At 42.3% G+C, this 27,739-nt stretch overlaps 1 protein-coding gene across 2 annotated transcripts in view; it reads left to right on the plus strand.

The window, feature by feature from the left end:
• The first annotated feature begins 477 nt into the window (after positions 1-477).
• NT5C2 (5'-nucleotidase, cytosolic II) overlaps positions 478-27,739 on the plus strand; it is a 60,419-nt gene continuing 33,157 nt past the window's right edge. Inside the window, exons 1-2 of one of the 2 annotated variants that reach the window (XM_017804006.1) lie at positions 478-538; positions 19,298-19,418. In XM_017804006.1, coding sequence (XP_017659495.1) covers positions 19,318-19,418 — 101 coding nt within the window. In that variant the 5' untranslated portion in view covers positions 478-538; positions 19,298-19,317. Of the gene's footprint in view, positions 539-19,297; positions 19,419-22,966; positions 23,064-27,739 lie in introns of those variants that run through there. The other variant, XM_017804008.1, reaches the window with a different exon arrangement.

The raw sequence follows: 27,739 nt of genomic DNA on the forward strand, positions 1-27,739 counted from the left end.
TGGTGTGTCTCCAGACCTCCCGATTGGAGGCCAGAGTAGACCAGTTATGTTGATCAATATGGCCAAGGCTGAGATGTTGTTTCAGGGAGTCCTTGTATCTTCTCTTAGGGGCTTCTCTCATGCGGCAGCCGGTGGCAAGTTCACCATAAAGCAAGATCTTAAGGAGGCGGTGGTCCTTCATCCTTCATACCCTCCTTGCTACAACCTTTCAGGTAATTACATGCATTCATGCGATCTCCTCTCAGTCTTCACTTCTCCAGACTGATCAGGTCCAGCTCCCGCAGTCCCTTCTCACGAGGGAGATGCCCGAGTCCCCTCATCCCCTCCGCGCCCCCGCTGGCCGCTCCGCAGCCGCTCCCCGTCCCGCACTTTGCCGACGCTCCCTGGGGCCGCGGCTCTGCGGCTCCGCGCGGGGCTCGCACGCTCTCCCCGCTCCCTGGGGCGGGGCGGGGCGGGGTCGGGGCGCGCGTGCGCAGAGCGTGCGGCGCGGGCGCTGCGGCAGTTGGTGCGGGGCAGTTCCACCCGAGCGCGGCGCGAGGTGAGAGCGGCCGCGGGCGCGCGCGGGGCGGGGTGCGCGCGCGGGGCTGTGCCTGGGTGCGGGAGCGGGTGCGCGCGCGGCGGGTGCGCGCCGGGCACCGTCGGGGCGGGGGGCGGGTGATGGGTGGGGAGCTCCCCCTCCCCTCGGGTGCGCGCCCCGGCCGCGGGGTAACCGTGCCCGGGGCGGGGGCGGCGCGGGGAGAGACCCCCCGGAGGCAGCGCCCGCCAGCCCCGCCGCTCCCGCTGTCCTGCCCCGGGGAGCCCCCGCTGCCCCGTCCCGTGCCGGGCAGGGCGGCTCCCGCGGTGCCTCGGCCCCCGCCCGGGACAGGGCGGCGGTTCCGTGCCCACTCCGCCGCCCCGAGCCGCCGGGACGGGGAGTAGGGAGGGCCGGGACCGGCGCCCCGTGCCTGCGTTTCCGCCTTCCTCCCGCCCCACGTGGAGCGGAGGGTCCCGGCGGCGCCTTCCCGCTCGCAGCTGCCCCCGGGGCGGCCGCCGCCCGGCCGAGACAGGCAGGAGAAGCGATCCATCCTCCCCCGGCGCCGGGGGAAGAGCCCGGTCCCGGACAGCCTTGGATCGGGGCGAGGGTTCATTGTCACCGCTCCGTTTCATTGGAGTTGCTGTTGGCAATCCGGCTGTGTCAGGCTGGAGCTGATATACCAAAGCCAGGAGCAAAGCACCAAATAAATAAGTAAATAAATGAAACCAGTGCAAAACTGCTTTGCTCGCATTTTGCTTATGCTTTTTTTTTTTTTCTTAAATCCATCCTTTCGTGCCAAAAATAATGTTGCAAAATGTATGATACAAACAAACCTACACTGGTTTTCAGATAGACCAGATGACTTAATACGACAGTGCTGCTTCTTGTGGCACAGGCAGTTTTGAAAATTCCTGGAACCGCTGAGATTATGAAACCCTCAAGTTTATTCCCTTGCTAGTGGTTCTAAAGGCTGCCAAGCTGGTTTTTTTTTTTACATGGTCTTGAGAACATTCCTCCCAAGACATAATCACTCATGTTTTAAAAGATTTTTTTTAGCTCTGGAAGATTTATTGTTTGAACCTCAAAGATTGCAAAAGGCTCTCTAAGTAGTCACTTAGAAACGTTTTCCTCTTACTTATCCAAGTGATGCCCTGTGTCATTTTTGACTAACATCATCACCGACTGAAATATGTTGTATTGATCCATATAACTGTTTGTCACTAGTGATTAAACAGAAAATATGAATATTTTCAGGTCCTTTCAGGTGCTACATGGCCTCGCTGAAAATCAGAAACAAAACTCAAAACTGCATTTTGATCTTGGGTTCAAGTGCTGAATTTGTAGTTCCAGCAGTGAGCAAAAAGCCCAGTGTTTGACTTGCAAACTGATCAGCTTAGCTCAGGAAGTCTGTCACTGTCCCTGTCAGCCTGTGTCAACCTAAACATATTTTAGAGTGGAACTGCTATTTAAAATAATCTATTGCCATTAGTCCAGAGTCCAGAAGATTGTTCAGGAACCTGCTGCTTTGATTAACAGCTGTTGGGGTTTGTTCACGCATAGACGTAGTTTCATTATATAGCACAATACAACCTTTACTCTGTACAGTGTCATTCAAACAAATTGTATGGCAAAATGCACCACCGAATTGCATTTAGAATGGTCCATTGAATTAAGTACAATTGCTGAGAGAAATGGGCAGAAAAACTGTAAGAATGGGAGAGACGTTTTCAGCTGAGGTTTGAAATTAACAGCCTGTTAGTATATTTGCACTGGTAGCATTAGTGTTATATACCCATTCTAGTATATATGCTAGTGAAAATCAGATGCAAGCTGACATTTTCCCAGGCAAATTTCCAGTTTGTAGGCAATTTTTAATCATAATAATGATGATAATGATGACGATAATAATATCCCCCTTGAATTGTTGCTCCTTGTCATGTATGATTCCTGATATAACTTGAATTGAAAGCTAATAAACCCTTCCTAAGATCACTAGAAATATTTATCCTAGACTTTTTTTAACTTTCGGGGGAATCAGTTTTTTGAAAAACCAGAAAGCTTAGTGTGGTGTTTACTGGTAGACACTGTGGTATTGTGCTCTTTGGGGAAACATTGAAAGGAGTGTTTTATTTCCTTCAAAAATATACAAATATATTATTTTTGCATTGAAAGTAGAAGGGAAGCAAACAATTAAAATACAATGTTTAACTGATGCTTACTGAAGAAGCAGATAGGTTTATTTAATAACATCATAACTGTTATTTGCAGTTCAACTTAATAAAATAATGCTTGTTGAAAACTGATAGATGGGTGGGTAGCTTGCAGTGTGAGCCTTTATCTGGGGATGGTGTGGGCTGGCTGCAGAGTAGGTTTGCAGTGCTCCAGGACAAGCTGAGATGATCTGCAACCTTTGAATCCAGCAGGAATTGTAGGTACCAATATGCAAGGGGGTGCAGGAAAAAAGGCTGACCACAGCTCTTCCCCGGAAATCTTAGGCAAGGGACAGAAGTGGAGTCCTGCAGTTGCACTCAGTGAATCCATTATTTTGTGGGAATTTGAAACTGGGGAGTACTGTGAGGTCTGAGTGGTTCAGTACCATGCAATTGCCATTGCTTGAGCACTGGTGACAGTCCTACACAAAGCAGTATTACCACGTAGAAGCTGCTTGGCCTGGAGAAGGTGAATTAATGGTCTCCAGCCAGGCTGCAGTGGAAAGTTGTCATAGGAACTGGCTTGCCATTTGACAGGCCTGTGCCTTGTCCTCACTCCTTTAAAAGAACACCTCAGTAACTAATCACCTCAGGATAAGAAATACTCACATGCCATGCAGCGTAAACCCATGAAGAGAGCAGGGCTCTACCCAAGGGAAACTGAGGACAGCGCTGCACTCAGCAGGACACAGCCTGGATGATGTACCTTGGGATGAGCTTGCAGTGCCTGCTCTGTGCTAGGTCTTTGCCTCGGGGTGGCCCATAAACACTGGGTGTCCTGATATAAAACAGCTGTGGCTTTTTTAGCAGTGAGAATAATAGGGTAGAAGACTGAACAGAATGTGCCCTGGAGTGGAAGACTTGCCTCACTCTTCGAGACACGTTTGGGATGAGATGTATCCAAGTCAGCACATGGAAATTCCTTGCTTATTGTCTGTACTGCATTTATTTTTAAATTTTATTTATAGTGTCAGGAGCACAAATATAATTTGAAATGTTATTTGAAATGACCACAATCCAAGTCTTCAAAAGTTGGCTATTCTGTGCTGAAGCATATCCTATTCTTTATGAGTATCTTCGAAGTGCACATTGATAGAAATATTTCCTATTTTTAAATGTCTGGTTTTTGCTACTAAAGAAATTATTATGTGCCATGATGTGTAGCAATGAGCTGTGTTTTGCTTTTTAATCATTATGACTCCTTAACTGGAATGATTCCTAAAACCTTGGACTCTGCACTCTGCATAGAGAGCATGTATAACATGAGTTTGCTTTCTTAACACAACCATGGAGTGGCTTTGTAATCATAAGACAGAGAGAATCCAGCACATACAATAAATAGGACTTAATGTACCTTAATGTGTAATTAAGGTAAATAAACCTTAAGCAACATCTGGAAAAAATTGCGTAGGTATTGAAGGTAACCACTGTAAGCAATTGATGATCTAAACCCACCTACATAAATGTAGTTACTAAGTCTCACACGTGGTTGCAGGGCTAAAAGGGTGCTGGGGAGACCTGCCTGCATGAAGCCATACTAGGAGAAATACATTTTTTTATGGCAGCATGAGACTGAGGAGGGAGCCTGAGTAATTCAGCCTAAAAAACCCACAGCAAGCAGTCTCTGTCGAATATTTACTACTACCTGAATGTGTAACAGTGTGTGCACTGTGCTATAAGGTCAAAAGCATATTCGCTCTAACTTCCTGGACAGTTGGGTCCCCAAACGTAGGAGCAGTGAGTGGCTGTGTGCCAGCCCTCTTAGTCCTGTCACTTTTCCAAGTCTGGTACTGAATGGTAGAGGCTAAACTTGTGGCTTGCTGGTGACCTTAACCTATTATCCTCTGGGCATGAATACCTGCCGTGGGTTTTACCAGCACAGGCAGCCCTTTTTTGGTGGTTTCATTAATGTTCTGACTAAACTGGGGAGGTTGGAAACCCCACCGTGATCATCTGCATGCTGCCTTCTCTTAACACCTAAGGAAGAAACCAAGTAGGTTCTTACCCTGTGCATCATACCAGCTAAAACTGATTTAAATTCTGCAAAGGTGTGAACCCATCAAATATGGAGAGCAGGAGTCACAGTAATGAGATACCTATAGAAATGATGCTGGGACATGAGCAGCCTGTTGGTTTCTCTTTTGAAATTGAAGGACGCGTGGGCAGATCTTCTGTAGGTGGATGGAAGAAGAAAGGGAGGCCTGAGGAGATGTGATTCTTTTGAGATTTGAAGGTGACTCTAAAGTGAAGTAAGTTAGTAGAAACAGATGTGTGGGAACAATATGGTCTAGTACTGCTCGTGTTGTACCCAGCCTGTAAATAAGAAGATGGTTGTGGTTGCTATAACTACCATTCCGGCTCTTTTCACCACAAGTGATTTATTTAGAAACAAAAGCTCCTTGAAGTCATTATGTGGTCCAAACTTAGCTTAATTTAGTTATAGAGTATTTACAGCTCCCAGCTGCATTTCAGATATTTTCAAAGACTTGCTATTTTGCATATGTGCTTACTACAATATTACCATTTAACCTTGCTTGGCACAATTGGTTCAGAGGAAGGGGTAAAACAGAGATTTCCTGTACATGTTTCTACAAGAGGCTCTGAAGTAGAGTGGTTTTCCACTTTTTATTTAAGAGCAGGCCTTTGGATTAGTGGGCTTTGACTCAGGCCTTGTTCTCCCTGTTAACCTTGGCCTAATACATAAAACACTGAAGATACATTCTTGCTAGATTTTCAAGAAGCAAATTCTCCCTGAACCCTCCAGGAAGGTATACTTCCCCAAAGTACTTTCCAGCTGGGGTGGTCCAGCTTTGGCAGTTATGGTGGCCAGGTCTGGATTGTACGACCTTCTGGGTGGGTTGTCCCTCTCTTGTGTGAGCTGCTGCCTTTCCCCTGGCAGCAGCTGCTGCCTGCACTGCTGCGGTAGGAACAGCTGCATCCCAGCTGTGTCTGTGACTTCAGGAGGAAGTGTTTAGCTGTTCATGCAGTGTTTACTGCTGAAATCAGTATTCCTTATCTCCTTTGGAGAATGGTAGCTGTGGATGGGAACCAACACATACTTTACTGCTTGGACCGTGCTCCTCTTGGCGTTTGTGTCAAATGTGGTACATCTGGCCATGGTGTATAGCAAGAGAAACTTTCTAGTTGACTTCTAAAGTAACCTGGAAAGGAAGAAGGTAAGTTCAAAAGCTCAATGACCAAGTGTTTAGCAGAAACCATCCAGAGTTCTCTGGACTGGCTGAATTCAGCTAGTGTTTGGGTTGATTCATTTGGTGGTGACTTGCATATAGGCATGCACGATGATTAATTAGGAACATGAGGTCAAAGAAGAGCATGCAAATGTTCTGCTCTCAGAGACCCAAAGAGGTGCTGAGTGAGATTTATGCCAGTACTTTGTAATCATAACACAGCAATTACCAATAATAACATCCAAGTGCTAGTGAAGGGCAGGCAGCTCAGGTAATTTTGGAAGTCAATAAATAGAACAGTTGCAATTAAAAATAAATAATCTTTTTATGTTGATTTCATTTGCTTTCTCTGTCTCTGAGGAAGAGCTGAACATATTGGCAAAGGTATTTCAAATGTTTCTCTCTAATCTTTTTAAGTCACCTTTTCAGATATTACAAAGCAATTCCATTTCAAGACTATGCAAAGATTTTTTTGGCCTTTGAAGTCACAGGAAAGGGCTACAAACTTTGGTCCCAAGTGTCCTGCATAAATCATGTCTTTTCTGACAGCATATGCAGTATTCTCTGAGAGCTTTTATGAAAAATTGCTTGTAAAAGCTGCGTAGTTATTTCTTTTTCATTGCTTGTTCAGTTCCACTTTTATAATGTTATTCTCAGTGTGTTCTTTGAGGTCGGGATGAGTTCATTCCCTAAAAAAAATCCTGGTCAGTTGAACATAAATTACAGGTGCTCTGAGCATCAGTTAGCTTGGGACTGACCCTGGAAACTGCTCTTCCAGTCCAGTTCCTGTAGCTTTCCAGTTATTGAATACAAGTGGCTGAGTGGAGCTGGGAAGAAGAATTTCACATAGAAGCAAGCCAGACTGGTAAATCATCTGTTAGTTCTGCTGTCTGGAAACTGAGGCAGGAGTCAGATTTCATTTTCCGCTTCATGTTGCGAGCATCAGTCGGTGCACCAGTGATGTTTTTTAAGGGCAGGTCAGCAAGACGGTCTTGAGTCTTTCAGTGTTTTGGGATGCTGCATTTCTCCATTGCTTTCCTTTGTTAAAAAAAAAAAAAAAAGAAAAAAATAGCCTAAAGAAAAGTACAAACACATGAACCAGGTCTCTCTCAAGGAAGAAGTGGTCAGCAGTTCTTTTCCACAGCAAGACTGCAGCTGACAGGGCTGGGTAGAGCTCTGCTAGGGAAAAAGGATAAAAATGGGCATTTGTTGCCTAAAGCTATAAGTGGTTCAGGTAAGTAGACACAAACCCCATCTTTTCTATTCTAAAATGCTTACTCTACCTGAAAGTGTCCCTCCTAAGCAGTGACTAGCATACCAGATGATCTTCTGCTAAGTCCTTTTAAGTTAATGATGTGAATTTAGCCTCTAGAAGGCATTAGCTTGCCTGTACCCTGAACCACTTGGTGACTGCAGACATCCTGAGCAGAATGTGTCTCGCACATGTTCTGGTGTTCATTAGTATCTTCCATATAGTGGTGTTGAAACAGAATGATTTTATAAAGAGTAAGTATGTTAAAAATGTCATTGCTGGAATTATCAGCAGATGTGTGTGATATTTTGTGAGCAAATTTTATACAAGAGTTTTACTTGCTGTGATCTGAGATGAAGTATCCGTCTATAGCCTTCAATTATTGGGGGACTTTTTCACTTATCATCAAAGGAAATAATGATTTAGCCTTTCTAAGAGTTATTAAAAAACACGTCTGCAATCTAACCTTTCCTTTTTTTTCATGTGATAATAGATTAGGTAGGTTCTTAACCTCTTGTTTTATATGTATTTTAACTTCTCTTTCAATATTGCACTGGCAGTTTCATGAGCCAAGGCCAAAAAACTCTGCTTGCTAAACTTGAGCAATCAGGAGGGAACAGATGATGAAAAGCTAACAGTGTTTTACTCATCTACCACTCACTTTTCTTCACAGACATGTAGTGAGTAGATATTAACAAAGACAGTAATAAAACGCACTTTGAGTCCTCATAAATCGATGTGTGCTGCTGGGGTCAAGAACGAATATTGGAAAGGTTAGAACATGTGGAGAACTGTCTTACTGTGTTGTGATGCTCAAAGCAAGGCTGGGGTTTTTTTCAATTGCTGATTTGAAAGCAATTAGAAGGAGGCATGTCTGTGGCTGCACAGGAGGCTTTGTGTTGGCTGGGCATATGGTCAGCTTTTTTTTTAAGAGGCTACAGTAGGTCAGGTAACATGCTGAAAAAGAAGTCCTCTGTGAATCAGGGCCATTGTGCTATTCTGCTAGGGACAGGTGTTTTTAAAGGCATCTCAGAACCCAGGAGATTCAAGCTGTTTGCTCATCCACAGCAGTAAAACAAGATTGCGCTGTTGAATGCACCTTCGAGTCTACCTACATTGACGAGATTCTTGAGGTTCCCTGAAGAGAGAAATCCCAGACAGAGGGAAGGTTCAGTGTTGGGAACTCTTGACTCTGGTTTTGGGATAACAGGGATGTGCTGATGATGCCTTCTTAGTTATATATTAATGTTCTCTCACCCTTCAGGCTGACACTTTTCTTCCAGGTTGCAGCTGATAGAGTAGGTCTGTCACTTCATTGTGTTCCTTCTGAGAACTGCCTATGCTGAGACAAGTGCGGAGACAGCACTATGTGTGTCCTCCTCTGCTCCTGCCAGGGAGCAATCTCCTGTGTCAGCAGGACTAATTTAACATTAAAAACCAGGGAACTGAAGGGCCCATGGAAAGATGACTTTGTTTTCCCCAAATGAACTTAGTGGTTTGTGTTTTGCTTGGACAGGATAGTAAGAAGTTTCTGAAGAAAAGAGATTGATACAGTTGGAAAACGGTTTATTATGGGCCTTTGGAATCACTTGATAAAGCTGAGACGGTTAGGTTATCAAAGAGAAGCCAGAAATGTAGCAAGAGCTCGAAGCCATCATAGATGTTCAGTTATTTTACTGATTAATGTAGTCATGTAGGTTGCCTAACGAAAGCTGTGCAAATTAGCAGTCTTTTGGAAGACCATGGGAATACTGCAGAGAAAGTATTCATAAAATTAATTTACTTCTAGAGTTTCCTATAGTGGTGCCTCAGTACTACACATCTGTCAAGATTAAATGAGATTTGGGGACTGATAACATCTAGATGGAGACACTATTGTGCCCTTAGGACAGATTTGTAATTTCATTTGTAATCAGGCAGACTATAATTACTATATTTGCGTCTGATTGAAAAAACAGGTCAGAAAAGTAATGAATTGTGCTCTTTATGTGGAGGGGAACTTCACACTGGAAGAACACTTCAAAACACCTACAGTCTTCACGTTCCCTGATTTTCCATCTTTGTCCTTGCTCTGTTAGTAGGTCTGTGTGTCTTGCTTCTCACTGGCAAGAAGCTGCTGTGTGGGACTGCTTACTGAGAACAGAGTGCAGGAAAGGTTTTGAGTACGTGCCTTTCTGATCTCCATGATGAGTGATAAGTACCTGTCAACCTCTGATTTGGGGAGAATGAGGATTTTTTCTGTTGTTCAGGTGAAGGGGACCTGTGGTTGCTAAACTAGGAGGAACATAGAGCCTGGAGTTGTGCTTCTGGCCTTTGTGAGCATTTCAGGGGAGTATTGGAGCCAGCTCAGGGTTGATTTCGAGGACCTGAGCATGGATGCAGAAGACTCCTGCTGTGTTCTCACCTGTGGGCTAGATCAGTCTCAGGGAAGGCTTCTTGGAAGAGAGGTGGATAACCATTATTAAGGACAAAAGTGGGAAGCCCATAAAATCTGTATTAGGCTAGTATTTGTTTGGAGCCCTATATGTTAGGACAGCAGACAATTAAGATCATCTTTAATAAATGATTTCAGTATTTGCTTTCACAGTGCCCTTTATAGCTGAGAAGTATCATTATTTTGTCTTGTTTGTGTTTTGTGAACAAACAGCAAGTTGAAAATTGGCTGAGTTTTGCATATGAAGTCCATGGCCTTGCTGGATATTGTACTGTGTCTGTCTTAGTTCCACAGTCCTCTGCTTATCCTTTTTTTTTTTTGAAAGATAGATTTATTTGTCAATGATCTGTCTCTTATGGGTGGGTAAGGTCTCATACAGAAGAGAAACCAAGTTAATATATGAGCATTTGGTAAGCTTTTTCCTTTAAGAAGCTGGGAGGAGAAGGGAATGGTGCTGGAGAAGAAAACTCTTGTCAGGGAAAGAAAAAGTTGTCCCTGGTTTTGAGAGAGCAGTTCTCAGATTCTCTTCAGCTGTTGATCTCAGTGTTTATTTTCAATTCCTTTATTTATGAAGGAGGAGCCAGAGTTCCCCAGTTCTTTACTCAGCAGCATGTCCCTTGGGGAGTGTTGTGTCCAGAGCCCTGGGATGCAGGCTGAGTAGCCAGTTGGCTATCCTCGCTGGGGCTGAGCAGTGGCTGCTTTCTGCCAAGGCTGGAGTGAGACATGAGTTCATGTTTCCAGCCTGCAGAGACGGTTCAGATTCTGATTCTGCTGTCACATCTGTTTGTGTAGCCCATAAATATGTAGAGAAGGCCCATCCAGCATGGAAGAGGATTCAAGTGTCTCTAAAAAAAACCCCTCTTCTTCTTCTTTTTACTTTCAAATATTAGAAAAAAAGGCCAGAATGAGGTTTCAGTATCTTTGCTTTTCCTGTAAAATATTAATGAAGCAGGTATGTGATCTTCAGAGACAAGAGGTTTTTTTACCAGTAAGCACAGTCAGTGAGGAAGGACAATGAAAATGTCCTCCCTCACCTTCAGTGTTCAGAAGATAAAGCGGACTTTTGTCTGTTTGGTTATCCAAGCTGGCACCTTGCATACTTTCAGAGTGACTGTGCTGCTGGTTGGAGTTGTGTGTCTCAAATACTTTGTCGGTTGCTACTGTGCTTCTGGAAAGGCCCACTAAGTCTGTGTTTGCCTCCTGAAAAGCGTCATTGTTTTGAAACACCGTGATCTGCTGCCAAAAGAGCTACTTTTGTATAATCCTTAATAGCAGGTTGGAGTGGCAGTTGCTCCTTGGTTTGAAACTGGTATGTGGAAGGATGGTTTCCCAGTTCTCTGGGGATTGCATGTCTCATCTTGTTCTCTCTCTTTGGTAATTGTAACTCGTATGGTATTACTGGCGTGGTAATAGATCTTGCACATGTTTGAACACCAAGAGTGTTTCTTAGGAGTGATAAGCTGAAGGGGAGGGAAGAGAAACTGGCAGTTTCCTTTGAGAAGGGGGCTAATGAGTACCAGGGTTATGTTTGTCTGTTCTTGCTGGCACATTGTTCTGATGTAAAAGAGCAGAGTTGGAATAAAAAAAAAATTATCTTGACTTTCCTTTCTGATTTGTAGAACTCAATGTGTTCACTTCTGTGCTGACATTTCTGCCTTTCGTGCTCTTTACATTAACCTGCAGCTTGGCTGGCGCGCCGTCATGCTTCGGCTTTGTAGCGAGGATATTAGTATTTGCAGGTATCATTCAAACACTGAGTTCCTGTTGTGGTGGGCATTGGCATCAAAGCTTACCATCTAGTTTTCAACTAAAGCAAATACATGGGAACTCTGACAAATATTTTTTTATAAATATCTTATGAATATTTTCTTTAGGGTGGACTGTATTGCAGCAGAGGGATCAAATTCATCTCTACTTTCTAATCTTCCAAGGCCCTGGACAACTAGAGCAATTGCTTACAGGAAAAGCAGTGTGACTAAAATATTTGAATTATGTTATGTGTTTCTTGCTGGAATTTAACAGCTGGAAACAAAAAGCAGTGAGAACATCCTCTTAGCCAGGTCCATGCTTGCCATTGGCAGGCACTCAGTTGGACAGCAGTTTGGGAACCTCCATGGCAGAGGTTGCCACAGGCTGCTGAAGACCTTTTCCCAAGGAAGAGAGTTTCCCAGGACCATCAGTGTGCACAGTTTATATTGGTGTTGGCTCAGAAGAGCCTTTGTTTATCCATTCACCTTCTCTCTAGGTGAAATCACTCTCTGGAGGTTTCTTTCCGATATTGCTTGTGCCTCAGCTTTGTACTCTGTGATACATCGATGTATAAGGTGAGGAAGAGTCGCCTGAGGCACAATACTCAGTTGGACTGACCTGCTGTATAGCTCAGACTGTTTGACTTTTCTGCATTAATTCTTGACTCTCTGAAAAAGGCTAATTTAACCCCCCCACACACACTTCATTTATAGCCCTCTGATCACAGAAAATCTATTTCAGAAATTTATTGTTTTATAGCTAACTGTCCTCTCTGTTAATATTTTTTGTATTGGTTGATTTATTTAATTCCCAGTCATGGGCTCTTGTTCTGTCATTGCTAGACTGAGAGCCCTCCACAGTCAGGCTGCTTGCCTGTGTGTAATTGCTTCTAGACTATTTTCAAGTCACCTGCCGAGCTGCTCTCTCTAAATTGGCTGTATTCCACTCCAGCATTACTCTCTCTCATAGATTTATTCCTTTCTCAGAGTAATCATCATTGTTCTGAATGGGGACAGCTGGCTGAAGACAGTTTTCCAGCAGTGTTTGTAGCAGTGACAGACAAGGACATGGAGTCCTGCTTCGAAGTCTTGTACATCCAAGGATCGTATTTGACCTGCAGTTGAAGCATTTCTTTGAGAACTCGTGTTTGCTAATTCTTCTCTGTGGCATAGCTCTTGCACTTCTGGATAAGCTTCATATTCCTTAAGTATGATCCTCCTCCTTATTTTCTAGCACTGGGACAATATGGGACACACTAGAGTTAGAGAAGTGGAGAAATAGCATTGCCACTAACAAACTGTTTGTGTAAGAAGCAGAATATTAGAAATAACTGAAATGATAATTCTGCAAGAAATATTGAGAAACATGAGCTATATGGAATGTAGAAAATAAGCTGATTGGCTCACTGGAGAATTTGTGGTTCCTGTTTCAAGGTAGTAAACTCACAGATGCATGAGGAGAATGGATTGTCTCATGGTACTCAGGGAGGGTCAGATTTGAGGTTTGCCCCTTGCAGAGTTGCACTGCAGATTTCATAGTTTTCCAAATTGCATTCTACCCATCTATAAAATTGATGATAATTAAATAGTACTGAAAATATTTTAAACAACTAGTGTTTCTTGGAATTCCTGAATGAATAGAACTCCTTGGACAGAAATGGATGGTCACCCAAAGAAACTCCAAATGTATATGTTTGTGGGTTTTGGTGTGTCTAATGTGCTTGGATCCTGGAGTACTGCTGGAGCTCTAGGGACTGCACAGCCACTCTTTGGGTATGGTTGTCAGTAGAAATAGTCTGATTAAAAAAATCCATGTAAAATAAGCAATGTATTTGATATGTAGCCATTACTTTAGCATCTGGCTTTACAACAGAGAGAAAATTCAGCCTGAAATTAAATCAAATCCTATAATAAATGATGTGAGTAGCATTCTTCTTTCTTATACCTTACCCATTCAGAAATAGCCCATGAGTTACCATTGTCTATCAGTCAGACCATAGTTAAATGAATGTATAACTGGGAATGCTTTACCAATTTCACTAAAAGCACACTCCTGGAAAAAGCAGCTTCGATGATGTAAGCACTGTGGTGGTGTCCAAGAGTAACTGCTACTCCCTTCCTGTGGGAGGACTCAAAGCCAGTGTTGGAGATTACAAGCTTGGAGCTGGGAAGGTTAGTACAATCCATGGAGCAAGGAGAGTGTTATCAGTCTAATGTAATCCAGTGGATCTTCTACACTGTAAGTGGGATCTACTGTAAGCCCAATACACGTCTGTAGTTGACCTTAACAGGTTCTTAACAGCTGATCTCTACCTCATTAATGCCCTGTAATCAGTATACAGAATTTTCCTGCTTAAAACCAACCTCAGGTATTAATTATCATGAGCTGAGAGTATGCTTTGAAGTGTCTCTTGGAAGTAATTTAATATTCTAATAAGAAGAATGTGTTTTGTCCTTCCTGCCATCATGAACCAGAAGCCTTGCTGTCAGGGAGGTCGCTACCCAGAAGTGAAAGATCTTCAAGTGAAGAACTTAACTCGAAGCACAAAGAGAAAAAAAAAAAAAGTCAGATTTCTGGTTTAGGCAGTTTACAAAGCTTCATTGCTTATATCTCAAGTCATGGACATAGTAATTTTCCAAAAGCATCACTAATTGAAAACACCTTTTGGAAACAGTTTGCCTTTGGCTATTGAGCAGAAATGTTGGCAGTAAAAGACAAGAGGGGTTTGAATTGTCATCCCAGGGCTGTGGGGGAGAGGGAAGGAGCTGTGCGAACTAGCAGAGCTGGTGTGTAAGGCTGCAATTCAGGATAAAATTGGAGCGTCATTCGGCATCCATGCGATCCCTGCAGCTTGGAGCCAGTCAGGAGCCTGCTGCTTTGTGGCTTTTGTCACGTATAAGTGCAGGCTGACCTCTCTGTGTCTGCCAGTTGATGCTTAGTATTGAAATTTGAATTCATGTAAAAGTATACTGTGCTAGGAGCATGCTGTGTCTCTGTGATTCACCCTGACAGTGCTAGGAACTCAGACTGATTTTTAGCACAGGGACTGAGGAATTAGGGCTTCTGCATTTGATTCCCACTTGCTCTGTGTTATTACCTTCTCTGTGCCTCGCTATCCGTAGCTGACAAAATGGGGACAGCACTTTTGCTACCCCTACACATATTATGTGAGCGAGAGTTTGTGAAGTGCATTGGGATCACAGGCATAAGAACGGCACTTCTGGTGAGGGCAGGAGCCTACCCAGCCCCTGCTCACACGGTGGCAGTGAGAGATGCTGTTGAGGTGGATGTCTCAGTCCTGGCCACTTTCTGCTGTCCATCCCAGGATGTCAGGTGCTCCAGAGGATCAAAGGGTGTGATGCTAACCTGAGTGGATTTCACCTCCTCCAATTCTAGGTGTCCCATATGTCTAGCCTAAACGAGGTGCAAGCTACTTCTGCCCTCAATGGAGGGAGTGGGCTGCTCCTGGAAAGTGAGTCACTCGCTTTTCTTAATCATGCTTACGTGGAGAGTCCTCTCAGCTGCAGAAAAGATCACTTTCCCCCTCCCCTGCCCTATTTGTGAGGCCACACCATGACCCAGACCAGGAATTTGAGATGAGTCTTGAACAAGCCGACCCTAATCCTGCTCCCTTTGCATTTGCCCATCCTCAGGATTTTAGGATGGTTTGCTCCTCCCTTGCTGAGAGCCCACAAAGCCCTTTGAGATGAAGCAGTGTTGCAGCAGGGAGCCAGGAAGAAATGCTCTAGGCTTGGCAAGGGCACCACGAGACTTGTCTGTACACCCACAGCCTCTGACTAGACACGAAGCTTTTAGGTAGCTAATGTTAGATGTGATGATTTTCTCTATTCGCCTTCCACTGTGCACGTACACGTGCGGGTTGTGCTGCCAAGGTATTAATGATTCTTGAAGCAGAACGTGTGAGAAGAGGCAGATGTGGTGCATGGTGAATCACTGTGAGTATGCTACAGCCTTGGGATTGGTTAGTGATGCCTTTGTTTTCTGCTATATAAGCTCTCAGAGAATACCCTGGAAAAAGTGGGATTGTCACCACTGTTTTGTTCATCTCTACATTTTAGCGTGATTTGGCATTGCATCATCAAAGTGTCGAGATAAACTCGGAAAAAAATAGAGGCAGTGCATTTAACCTGAACACATCAAATAGTATCAGGTGCAGAAATCTCTATTTTTTTAACCAAGAAATATAAGAAAAGTAATAGTAAAACTTGAAGGGAAATGCTTCTGAATGTGTTGTTTAATTTGTATGAGTACTTGAAAAAAATACAGTATGAATAATATTTGAAGTCAGCCAAAATCTGACAAAATACTCACATGGACTTATTTCAAAATATATGCTAAAAATCCTATGCTCTTTCAGACCAAAGCATATGTGGTAGATAGCAGCTCTGTATAAAAGCTTTGCAGCTGAGATTTTAAATAGCTTTTCAAAAGGAACCCTGTACCATAAATGCTATCAGATGCTTAATTAAGACAACATGAGCGAGGAGCATGTATGCAGTAAATTATGGGGAGGTGTTCTGACATGCTTTATCTATGTAAAGATTTCTATTTTTATGTGAAGCTATTTAGAGATTATTGATTTCGAAATAGATTTGTAACTAAAGAAAGATGCATCGTATTTCAGTTGCTTGGAGTTGAAAATCTTGCCTGGCTGGCTGCCTGCTCTCTTAGATATTTATTCCAGTGGCTTACAAGTGTATGGAGTGATTCTATCTTTCTTGTTTTTCTCTCTCTATTTGGCAGAAGGAATTTGTATTCAGGGCCCAGGTCCCATGTCTCTTACCCATGCAGGTAGGCTGATTTTCATGCCTTTGAAGCCCATGAGGCTTTTTGCATGAGTAAGACTTTTGGGTGGGGAAGATCCTTTGCAATATCTTTTGTCAGTTGTTACTGTTTTGTTTCAGAGGGTTAAGCTGTTGTCACAGTGTCAGTGCAGCCTGCTAAGCTGTACGTGTGCCTTTGAGTACGTGTAATAGAAAACTTCAGCATAAGATTTTTTTATTTTATGCTGTGTGAACATTGAGAGGAAGATTTTAATAAATCAGGGCAAAGCTTGAAGATAGAGATAATACCTTTTATTAGAGCAATCTGCAGAATTTGAAAACTTATGCAAGCTTGTGTACCCAAGAGCTTTTCTATTTTTTCAGCCATACCACTTGGTCTAATAAAAGACATTGCCTTTGTCTACAAACCTTGTCCTGCCTATGAACTCTGTTCATCACAGCTACAGCAAAATACAGCTGGATCATTAAAATAATTCAGGCCTTCCTTGCTTAATTATGGAAATTTTTGCGGTTTCCTCAAGTCTAAGCTTTTTGAATCCCAGCACACACAAAATGATGCTGTCTGGTTTCTTCTTCTGTAGAGCAGGGTTTCATCACAGGAGTTCAAACTGCTTCACCGATTCCTCATTTTAGAAAGGATATTATAAAGGTAGCCTGCTAAAATTCTTCTGCCATCTGGATTTCAGGGTATTTTGTGGGATATTACTGATGTATGCTATCAGATGCCTGGCATGGATGGCTGCTGGAAGCAGTCCTATCCTAGTACCCGAGTCAGCATATGATGTGGTGTGATGGTGATGGGAAGCAGATGAAATGGGAAGAAGAGGCTAGCAGAATGGAAAGTCTCTGGCTTTGGCTGTGGGGGTGAAACTTTGAATCTTGCTTTGTGTCTGGCTGGGTAAGCACAGTGATGTAGCCCCTCTAAATGGCAGGAAGCTTGGATGTGGACTTGTTTCAGCTGGAACACCTAGACCCAGAGCTGTTTAAGAGTCCTAAGACCAACCATGCAACAGTTTTTTCAGAGCTATTTAACATACCCTTTAGAGGCCTTAAATGTATATGTGTCTTGGATCCGGATTTGTAGTTCTAGGCTACAAGCTTTAAAATAGACCAAGGTGGTGATGATCTGGACCATCTTGAAATGTCCATGGGATAGATAGACACGGCCTCAGAGAACACATCGTGTTCTGCCTTTTGCAGTCCTGGAGTCTTACCAGATCCCTCACTCTGATGCATGTCTCAGCTGCAGACCTGGAGTCTGTCACCCTTTGCAGGGACACTGCTCCTTTCCCAAGGACTGCAGCCCTTGCTGCCCCTGAGGAGCCTTGCTGCAGGCAGTGCCCTGCCTTCAAAGTGGAATGGGAACAGGTTGATGCTTGAGGGCTGTTTAGTTCTGTGCCCTGTGCTGCTTTCCATCTGCCTTTGGGCACGGCTTAAATAGCTGGTAATTACTTGTAAGCCTTTGGTGGCTGGTGCTGGGGCTATTTTAGAAGCTGATTCTCCCTGCATGCCCTGTTGTGGAAGTTGCGGCTGTCTGGAATGGCCCATTGCCCTCTCGCTGTGGTGACCTCCTCTCCTGGGTGTGTTGTGGGGAATTCAGGGGGAGAGCTCTCAGCAATGGCATGCAGTCCCATGGGCTGCTTGCCAGGGCCTAAATTTGGTGACCTTTAGGATATGGCAGAAGATGCATTTGTAAACCTTGGTTATAGTAACTGGGAGACAAGCAGAGAATGCTGGAGGAGGAGGAACATATTTTTTACACACAAGCTGTTTGCTGTTTGTTTGATTTTTATGACCAGCAACTACTAGGTAAATAGACTAAGAAATGCTGTGACAATTGCAACTGTTGCTCTTTAATAAAATTTAACACGAAAAAATTATATGGATTTCCTTGAGGAGAGTGAGCATGTGTGTGACACTGAGAGCACTGTGATTTCTAGCGCTAGTTTGGACACTTGCTCTGCTCTCTACTTTGCTGGAATGGTCTGGTTTCCCTTTTGTGAAAGGAGCAGAGTCACATTTTAAAAGTGTATCATTGCTGTATCATTACCCATGTAGCTTGTGGGTGGTTGTGTTTCTTCTAAGGAAGAGCAAACAAGCCAAGGCCTGCAGTCCAGCAGTTGTGTGGGTTACACAAGAATGTGGTTTCATGTTATACCTAATTTGGTATCACTGTGGGATGCATCTCCCACCCCGTTCCCCACACCGGCTCTAATGATAGTGTTGTTGAGCTGGGTTCAGCTGACCAGTGGAGAATTACCCAGGTTTTGCTCGTCTTTGGTTGGTTGGTTTTGATGGGTGAGGGCTTGGACTGGTGAGCTGAACTGACTCACAGTTGGGCTGTTTCATCACCCCAGCTGGTGCCAGGGAATGCAGTGGGACGTGGGTCTGGCCGGAGGAGCAGACGAGCAGGATCGCCCCAGTGTGCTAATAACAAAATTGGGAAAGGTATCCCTGCTTCCTCACTGCAGGGCCTTCCTGATGAGGACTGTTGGTGGTTTAGTTGTGACAACCAGTACTTGAGAAGGGGTGCTGATGTTTGTGAAGATCTGCTGGTGAATATTTGTATTGCTCATGTTACAGGTTTGCTCTGTCTGAATGTGTCTGACCTACAGAGGACAAAGGATCATCTTTCTACTTTCCTTCCAATTGTTTCTGCTAATATAGCATCAGTTTGAAACTTTGTCTTTGCTTAGAGATCAAATGGCCAGGAACAAGGCTCTTTGGTTTTATTCTGTGGCAAAAGTGGCAAGGTCAGTCCCAGTGAGATTTGTAGGGTTTACCCTGCTGAATTTATCTTTTGTATGAAAGATAGGTTTTCCATAAGCTACATCTAATGCATACTGGTAACTTTAGGGTGAAAAATTACCCTTTTCATCAATGAAAACAAGATCTCTATTTCTAAATGCATTTTCACCACAATGGGTAGGAATATCTTTGCAGTTCAACCATGTGGAAAACCCTTCCCAGGTCTCTGTTTTAACATCTCAAAGAACAGCATCTTACTTGACCTGCAAACTCAGATCATTCCACCGGGTACTTTGCAAGACTTCCTGAGTGGCATTGCATCTCTTCATACCAGGAAACAGACAACTTTCTGGTGAAACAAACCTTGAACTTAAGCAAGCTTTTCTGCCTCTTTCAGAAATAAATAAGCATTTGAAGATGACAACCTCATGGAGCGACCGACTCCAGAATGCAGCAGATCTCCCTGCAAACATGGATGGGCATGCTCTGAAAAAGTACCGTCGGGAAGCCTATCACCGGTAAGTCGTCCATGTAACTCCAAAACTAAGCATAAACCCTACATTTCTTGGTTTTCTGCTTGTTGGTAAAACAGAAAGGTTGTTCCCACCTTCCTTGCAGAAGTGTTGGTAGAAGAGAGCTTAGAAGATGGCACAGTGTTGGCCTGCAGAAATTTGCAAACAATCAAGTTGATATACATCTACTAGAGCGAGTGAGAATATGCTTTCTTAATGCAGTTGAAATTGGATTTGGAGATAGAAGCTTTTAAGTCAATAAATACTCAGTGACAGAAGTTTTATAGTGTTTATTGGAGTGCACACTGGGAGAGCAGAGCCTTAGACAGTGGAATGCACAAATACAAATAAGGAAGAAATCAAAATCAGAAATTGTTTGAGAATTACAGCTAGTATGATTAATTGTGTGACCACAAGAGCATCTAGGAGCACTAGGCAAGATCTCAGCCTTCTTTTTGGTGGTGGGTGTACCTAAAACCATCTTTGCTGTAAAAGAATTACAGTAATAAAGAAGATAGAGTACAGAATAAAAGGAATGTTATCACTTACTTTATGGTTTGGGAATCACAGTGCAAGCACTAGATTGTTTTGACAATTGGTTGTTGGTTGAGGCAAGAATTCAGTCTTAGCACTCAAGGTTCCAAGCATAGACCATAAAAGATGGATGAAGTCTGTGTCCTTATCAGATGTCTGGACCGTTACAGAGTTAAAACCAGCAGCATCTAGTAATTGTCAGTATTCTGTTTGTGGGAGGTGTATCTTCAAAGTTTAGCTTGGTTAATTTGAGAAGTCATGCAGTGTGATGATCAGAGGATATTCAGCAGGAACTGGGGAGATGTATCTCTGAAGTAGAAGCAGAAGAAGAAGTCAAATTTCTCAACCTCATGCTTAAATGCCACGTTCCATTTGTGATTCACATTGGTGGTATTTCTGAGGAAGTGTTTTGAAAGTGTTAGATATCTTTTGATTCTCCAAATGGAATCTAATTTGAGAAAAACGCCTTGGTGCATCATATGATAGCCCAGGTTGTGCAAGTTGCAATGTCTAGTGCTAAGTAATGGATCTTGTGAAGTGTTTCCAAAGCTTTCCAATTTCCAATGAATATGTTTGGGCAACATGCCTTAAGTGGTGGCATTATTCGAATCTCTCTGTCAGCTGGTTTGTCAGATATGGAAGTGTTTAATGAATGTAACTATATATAGCATGTAAGAAGAGAGGGATTTTATACCATTCCCTGACAAAAAATCTTCACCTTCTTGCAGTCATTGACAGGTTTACCTTTGTGCCATAATTTTACTTACAACTTCAGCTGTGTTGCTCCTGATTCAGACTGATGGAAATGAAGTCAGAGTAATGCCTATATTTTTTTTCTAAATATTTTCTTAACATTTGTTATGGTCAGGTGCTGACAGTCTGCTAAGTGTTGTACAAGATCTAAAGGAAGCAGTACTTGTCTTTAAGAGCTCACACATTCAAGTCCTCATCATGTTTACCCTTACTCATGTAAGAAATCTTTACTTCCAGAAAGAATTTCCTTATGGAAGACGAGAGTGCACTCATATAAAGGAGGGTTTCCCACTAGGGGATGGGATCTGATAGTCCAAAGTTAGTCTGCGGTAAAGTTTAAGTACCCCTTTTTAGAATCTAGAAATGTCTTACTCAAAACATACTGAGCAGAAATGTTGCTAGCAGTTCAGATTTTCATGGAAAGCACAACGTTGGAAATACATTAAGGGGAGGCACATTTTTGTTTTGGAATTGCTATCCTCTTTCAAAGAGAGAGAATGAGAGAACCTGATGCCAAGACTGTAGTATAAATCTGTACTATTATTGGCTTTGGTGTACCAGTTTCATGGGAGTTATTTTGATAATCCAGTATTGTAAGAATCTGAAACAAACTCATTCCAGAGGCAGCGTTGTCAGATTTCTATTTCTAGTCTTTTTTGTGGCTGTAGTGTTAGCAGATATGATGTTACTTTAAAAAGTGCAAGTAGGGACTGAAGTTATTTCCCCTTGGTGTTTGATATTATATTTTTTAATGTTTTATTAATGGTTCAGATGCAGAATATGTGTGCTGGTCACAGCCATGAGCATGTAAATTTGTTTCACTGAGGTCCAAGTATGCTGTGATTCTTAGATATTGCTGAAACACTGTAAATTTTATGAAAAAGATAAATAGAAAAGGCATTAGTTTTCTCTTTCTTCTTTTTCATTCTCTTTTTCTCTCAGTCTTTTTTTTGTCTCTTTTTCTTCTTACTCCAGCAGCTAAAGAAAAAAATCTCAAAAACATTAATCTAAAGTGACTTAGAAACAAAACCAATAAGAACATTAAATTTAAAACGATTCCTTTTTTTTACCATAAAGCTGGTCACAGTAATTTTTATGGGCCAAATCTGGAAGGCTGGAGGAGCTTGGCAGCTGAGCCACATTTACAGATGAGCATAACTGGGAGTAGCTTTTGCTAGCAATGTTGGAAGCCCAGCTGGGCTCAAAGTCATTCATTGGGATTTTCTAAATGCTGCTAGTAATGCTTAGTTTTCTGAAGTGTGAAATTTAAAAAACTTGTTTCACTGTTTGTTTGCTTCATGCTTACTTAATTATCAGTGGAGATACCTAGCCCAATTGATTTAGCTTTCTGGTTCTAGTGAAGTACACTAGATTTGGTATGCTTGAATTGTAAATGTTGAAGCAGATAAAACAAGAGGAAAAGTTTCCAAAAGCAAAATAGTTTACCTTAAAAAAAAATGTTCTCATGGCCATGAAACTTTTAAAAAACTTTTAAAAAATTGGCTCTGAAGATGCCACTCTAATAGTCATATTTTACTGTGGTCATTCATACTTGGAATGTGTTTTTTCAGGTGTTGTGCTTCTTATTGTACCATAATTGATGGATGGATGTTCAACATATAATATTGTTGGCAGAAATCCCAGTTGAGACTGGTTTTACTGGTGTAGTGCATACTGACTCAGAGTATGATGGCTGTACCATAATCATATCTGAATGTCAGAGGCAAGAATGTTCAAGTATTTATAGCTATAAAATCAGAAAAATCCGTTGGAGAGGAGAAGTGGTGGGGTTTTATCTTCAGGGAATTTCTGACAGCTTTAACAAAGGCTTTTGGTTAGCTGGTGTTGCTGTCAGCCACAGACCTTGTTATACAACATCGTTGGCGCCTGTTGGAGGTGAGGTCTGAAGATGAATTAGTATACAAGCTACATGTTACTCATTCTCTAGCAGAGGTCACTGGTAAGAGGATACTGCATTGCTGTGCTATTGGCAACATACATTTTAATTCGGAAATAAAAGGGATGCGTAGCTTTTGCTTAGTGTGTGTGGTTGTGAGGCTACCTCCCCTGTGTGCTGCTTGTTGACTTTTCCGGGTAGGGGATAATCACTAGATCATTTGTTCTGGAGGAGTACTGTCATTTAACGTGATTGTAATTAGGCAAGAACTAGATTGACTCTGAGCCACCAAATTGCCCTAGTGTCTATTTTTTAACTTGGAGTGAGCACTTCTAGGCACCCTCTGGATTATCTCACATAGCTCTTTAGCGTTTAAATAGCAACCACATCTAGTTAAAGCAAATAATGGAAAAAGTTGGTGTTCCATCCACTCTTGTTACTGACAGTTACCAAGATCCAGGAAACAGGTATTTGCACTTATATTTATTTATCTGTGGTTTTGGTTTAACAGGGCAGTAAGGCTGAAATGACCTTTTTGTAAAACATACAGACCCTGAGATGCTTTTACAGAATAATTGAGAATAATTTTGCATGAGAGTAATTTGAGATTTCTCATCCTGGACGTGGGGTTTCTGTTGTCGTTTTAGTTGGTTTTTTTCTTGCTTTCTTGTTTACTGGCTAGCACAGGGCATGTGGCCTCATGATTCCTAATCCTAATTCTCCTGCTGACTGGTGATAGAGTATTGAACAAGTTATTTCACTGGTTTGTGCTTCAGTTTACTTTCAAAGCATCTTATGGTGGTGATATGAGTTAAGTGATTTTAGCTGTTGCTATACACTAAGATTCTGGATTAAAAAATGGTATATACTTGAATAATGACACAGCAAAAGGATTGCCAGTCTGTTGTTTTGATTTCATGGGTTAAAGATGTACTTTATCTTGTTCAAATTTGTAGACTCTGGGCTATTCACTGCTAATCTTGTTTCTTCACTTTATTGTTACTGGGTCATCAGTGATTGCAAACGGGTGGAAATGTTATATAAACAAGGCTGTGAGACTTGAAACTATTCATCTTTTTGGGTGGCTGTATATGAAGTCTCTTTAAGATTATCCATTCACTGAAGTGGCAAATAAGAAAACAATCATTACCAGTCTGAAAATGCTCATTTCATCAGCCACCTTCAGACAGGCAGTGCGTGGTATTTCCATGTAACTGTGGTAGCTCAGTAGGCTCTGCTGGCCATGGTCTGTCCTCATGTGTCTGAGCAGCCTCTTTGGACTTGTGTGGTGACGTGTGTAACAGAGGGCAGCATGTGGCTCTCTGCATTTCTTTTCCTTTAGTGCTTTAGTCATTGGAGGAGGGAGAGGGAGTGTTAAGTCTGCAGAATGGGTGAGCTTATGAGAAAGCACAACACTTGCCAAATTAATAATAAAGAAATTACATTGAAAATGTCCCATGATCCCTAGCTTTAATAGTTTCATGGAGCAGACGAGTGTTATTTTGGGATGGAATCCATATGTGAGCTTCTTGGCACTTTGCTGTTGCCTGGGAAGAAAACCCAAACAATGGAAACAGAAATGGCCAAGGCTATCTCTTTCCATCTGATTACTGCTGAATTTCAGAGGCAAGTGCTCATAGTTGTGTTGCCCCTTTTCTGTCTCCCCTGTTTGATACTGTTTCATCTTTCTGAAGTTATCTTGAGCCTGAACACTATCTCTAAATACAGTTATAAATATTCAGAATATTCTTCTTTCATTGAAAAAGGAATAAAATACAACTCTGAAAATCTAGCATTGTAAAAAATAAGACCAAAATGGTACGATAAATAATAATACATGGAATGGGCAATACCTGCCTAAAGAGGTGAGACTCAGCGAAAGAATTATTTCATTGGTTTTAAAAATTTAAAGCAGTTTATTTTTTATCTTCTCTAAGACAGACACCAAAGCATCCAGCACCCGAAGACAAGACATTTTGATAATATGTTAGTATCTTCTTAAGGTTGCTCTCATAAGTTGTGCCAGATAAGTAAGGTCAGTGGGGGAGTTTGTTGCTGTCGGTGGAAGCCACCTGTAACCAGAACTGTAATGTCATGCAGTGAGACAAGTCCCCAGGCAGACCACATCTGGGGACTAGTGAGTGATACTGCGAACATCAAGTTGTCATAACAGTAGTGGGATGCTTATTTCATTATTCATCTTCTTTAAGAGGCCATGGGGAACTTGGGCGTGGAAGACTGTTAAAAGCTAATCCATTTAGTTCTTTTTGTTTCTTTTTAACTCTTCTATCTTATTAAAGAATGGAAGTTGTCCATAAAGTGAAGATTAACCAAAGTTCCTAAACTCTGAGTAAGCAGGAATCTGAGCCTTCTGGCTAGTTAGTCCCTGTTTTGTGGCTGGCTCGAACCCAACTGTGCACCACAGTCTTTTTAAAACACACATGTAGGTCATGCTTAGCCAGCTCCACTGTATTTGCTGTTCCATGCAGCACTGTTGCAAGGTTCTTTGTATTTATTTGATTTCCAGTGAAGCATACTGCCCTGACAAAAAAATACTAATTGCTACAAGGTATTTCTAGACACATTTGGAAAATTATTATAAAGTGCTCTGTTCCAGAAACGTTGCCTGATATTCATTTTCATTTTCTCGCTATGAGGAATTGTGAACCATGTGCCAGGTTTCTCCTCAGTTGTAAAGTTCTGTGCATTTTGTTTATTTTGTTGGTCAAACTACAAGACTATTATACATGCAAATTTCATACAGGGCACAGAATTCTTTTGAGATTTTGCACAAATAAAATAAAAGCATTTCTCCCTCTCTGCGTTTGCTCCAGTGTTAGTTGAGTAGAGTTGGGATTTAGGTTCTTGCTTCAGAATTGATTGACAAGAACAGTAACAAAACCAAGATCAGTTCTCTTGTATAAATATAAAGGACTGTGAATTGCAGTGTTGAGGATATCAGGGCTCTGTGACTCCACTAATGCATGCTCAGCAGTTCCTTCTTCCTTGCAATACAACATATTTTTCTCTTACCCAGCACAATTCGTAGAGCTCAAAAAGAAAATAAATACTGTAATCATTGAGAGCCTTCTGCTGTGGCCAAGCTACAGGGTTTAATCTTTGAGGAAGAACTCATTAGGGAGGAAACATGCTCAAGGTTTCCCTAAAACAGCTCTTCAAGTCCCATTTTTCTAAAGGTGTGGATCTGTGCCAGGCTAAGCCACCCCAAGTCCAGGCACTGCTCCCCCAGTCCCAGCTGTGCTGTGTGCTGCCTCAGGGAGCCCATGGAACTGGAATATGGTCCCTCAATCACCTTCCCCACAAGCTCCACACCTTGGGTCACTCCAGCTGCACCACACAGGGAGTGCAAAACGTGGGAGACTCACAGGAATATTCCTCAAAGCAGAAATGTAAAGCTTGGGTTTTCATCAGGAGGAAAGGATGAAGGCAAGAGAAAGGCAGTGTCCTATTTAAGGAGGTGCTTGGGTGCAGATGTTTGTGGAGCTGGGTTTAGGCAAGACCCACCTCTGCCTCTCAGCACAAGGAATGCAGAGAGTGTTCTCATGCTGTGCTTGCAATTTGTTTTGTCTTACTGCCCAGAGCTGTTAAATTTTTAGACCAGCTTAATTTTTAACTCCAGTGCTCCTAGTTAAAGTGACTATTTTCTGAATGGAAAAAAACAAACTCAGGGGAAGGGAAAGTGTGACTTCTGATTCTGGCAAGTGGAAAAATTATTCTGGATTGAAACTTCCTCGCCTAAAAATGTTGGATCATTTTAGTTTTCCTCTTATTCTGACATCATCTCTACTGTCTGTAATCTGGAAGCTTCTTTGATTTTTATTTTTCTAGATGAGCTGTAAAAAACTTATCTTTTCCTTTCAAGACTAGAGGATCTTTTCTCTCAGGTGATTGGGGTTCTTAGGGTCCTCATGTTGTTTTTGCTTTACAGTCATTAAAAGCAACTCTAGTCATTTCTCTATATCACGTCTTCTGAGGAGACATTACAGTTTTGTAGCCAACAGACACAATGTCAGGTTGGATGGGGTTTTGAGTAACCTGATCTGGTGAAAAGTGTCCCTCCCCATGGCAAGGGGGTTGGAATGTGATGATCTTTAAGATCCCTTCCAACCCAAATCATTCTGTGATTCTGTGATTTGACCAGCATTTTTGTCATCAGGGTGAGTGTACCTTCAGTTAGGATTCAAGAACAGTTTTGAAATGGGCTAAGTCTGCACCTTCTGGGAAGCACCTGGCTCTTCCCAGAAACTGTCCTGGTTATTTAATCTCAACTTTTTATCTTCAATTTCTAGGATGCTGCAGATATTTACTACTTTGAGTAAAGCTCCTGAATTAAGCTGGGTAGTTTCTGGGAGTAAATATTTGTCTCTTGTGTCTGGGGGAGCACTATGCGTGAGAGGTGTCTTTATCAGGATTTAGAGGTGAGGTCCTGAGTACCTACAAAATACCCCGATATTTGTCTGGGCCTTCACAAGAGAAGTGAAATTGGTTCAGGGGTTTTTTTGCCACTGTTTAGTCTGCTATTTAATCTTCCAAGGTGTATGCAAGTTTAAATTGATTAGTGTTCTCATTTCCTGTCCTGAACATGTTGTGTAATAGCCTTCTTTAGCTTTTTTAAATATTTGCTGTGCTTCATTCCAGCACTGGTGGATGAAGTAATTACCATGTCAGATCAGTCCGTAGGATGCCTTGAAATCTGCCGGGTCCTGAGCACTGTTAGGGCGTGATTAGACCCTGCCATGTGCAGATTTTAGGTCATAGGCAATATTTACAAACTAATGGAGAAAGAGAGATCTTCGCCAGCTGTTACCAAGAGGGGGCTGGTATAGTAATTTTCGTGTTTCAGTTGTAAGACTTCTTTTGGAACAAAAATATGCTAATAGATGTTGTTTGTTTCATTGCATTCAGTAAACATTGCCAGATCTCCTGTATCAACTCGTGCTGGGATCAGTGTGTGCTGGTTTGGTTTTTTTTTCAGTCCCAGGGTTCAGTTTGTAAATACTATAAAAACAAGCAATGAAAAACTGTCAGAGGCTTAGAGATCTTTCCACGGTTTTTGGTCAGTTCGGTGTCGTCATCATCTAAACATAGACAGGCTGGACTGGAAGAGATCTCTTGGGTCACA

The sequence above is a fragment of the Lepidothrix coronata genome, unplaced genomic scaffold, assembly GCF_001604755.1.
Source record: "Lepidothrix coronata isolate B3197 unplaced genomic scaffold, Lepidothrix_coronata-1.0 Scaffold8, whole genome shotgun sequence".
In the NCBI taxonomy this organism is placed as follows: Eukaryota; Metazoa; Chordata; class Aves; order Passeriformes; family Pipridae; genus Lepidothrix; species Lepidothrix coronata.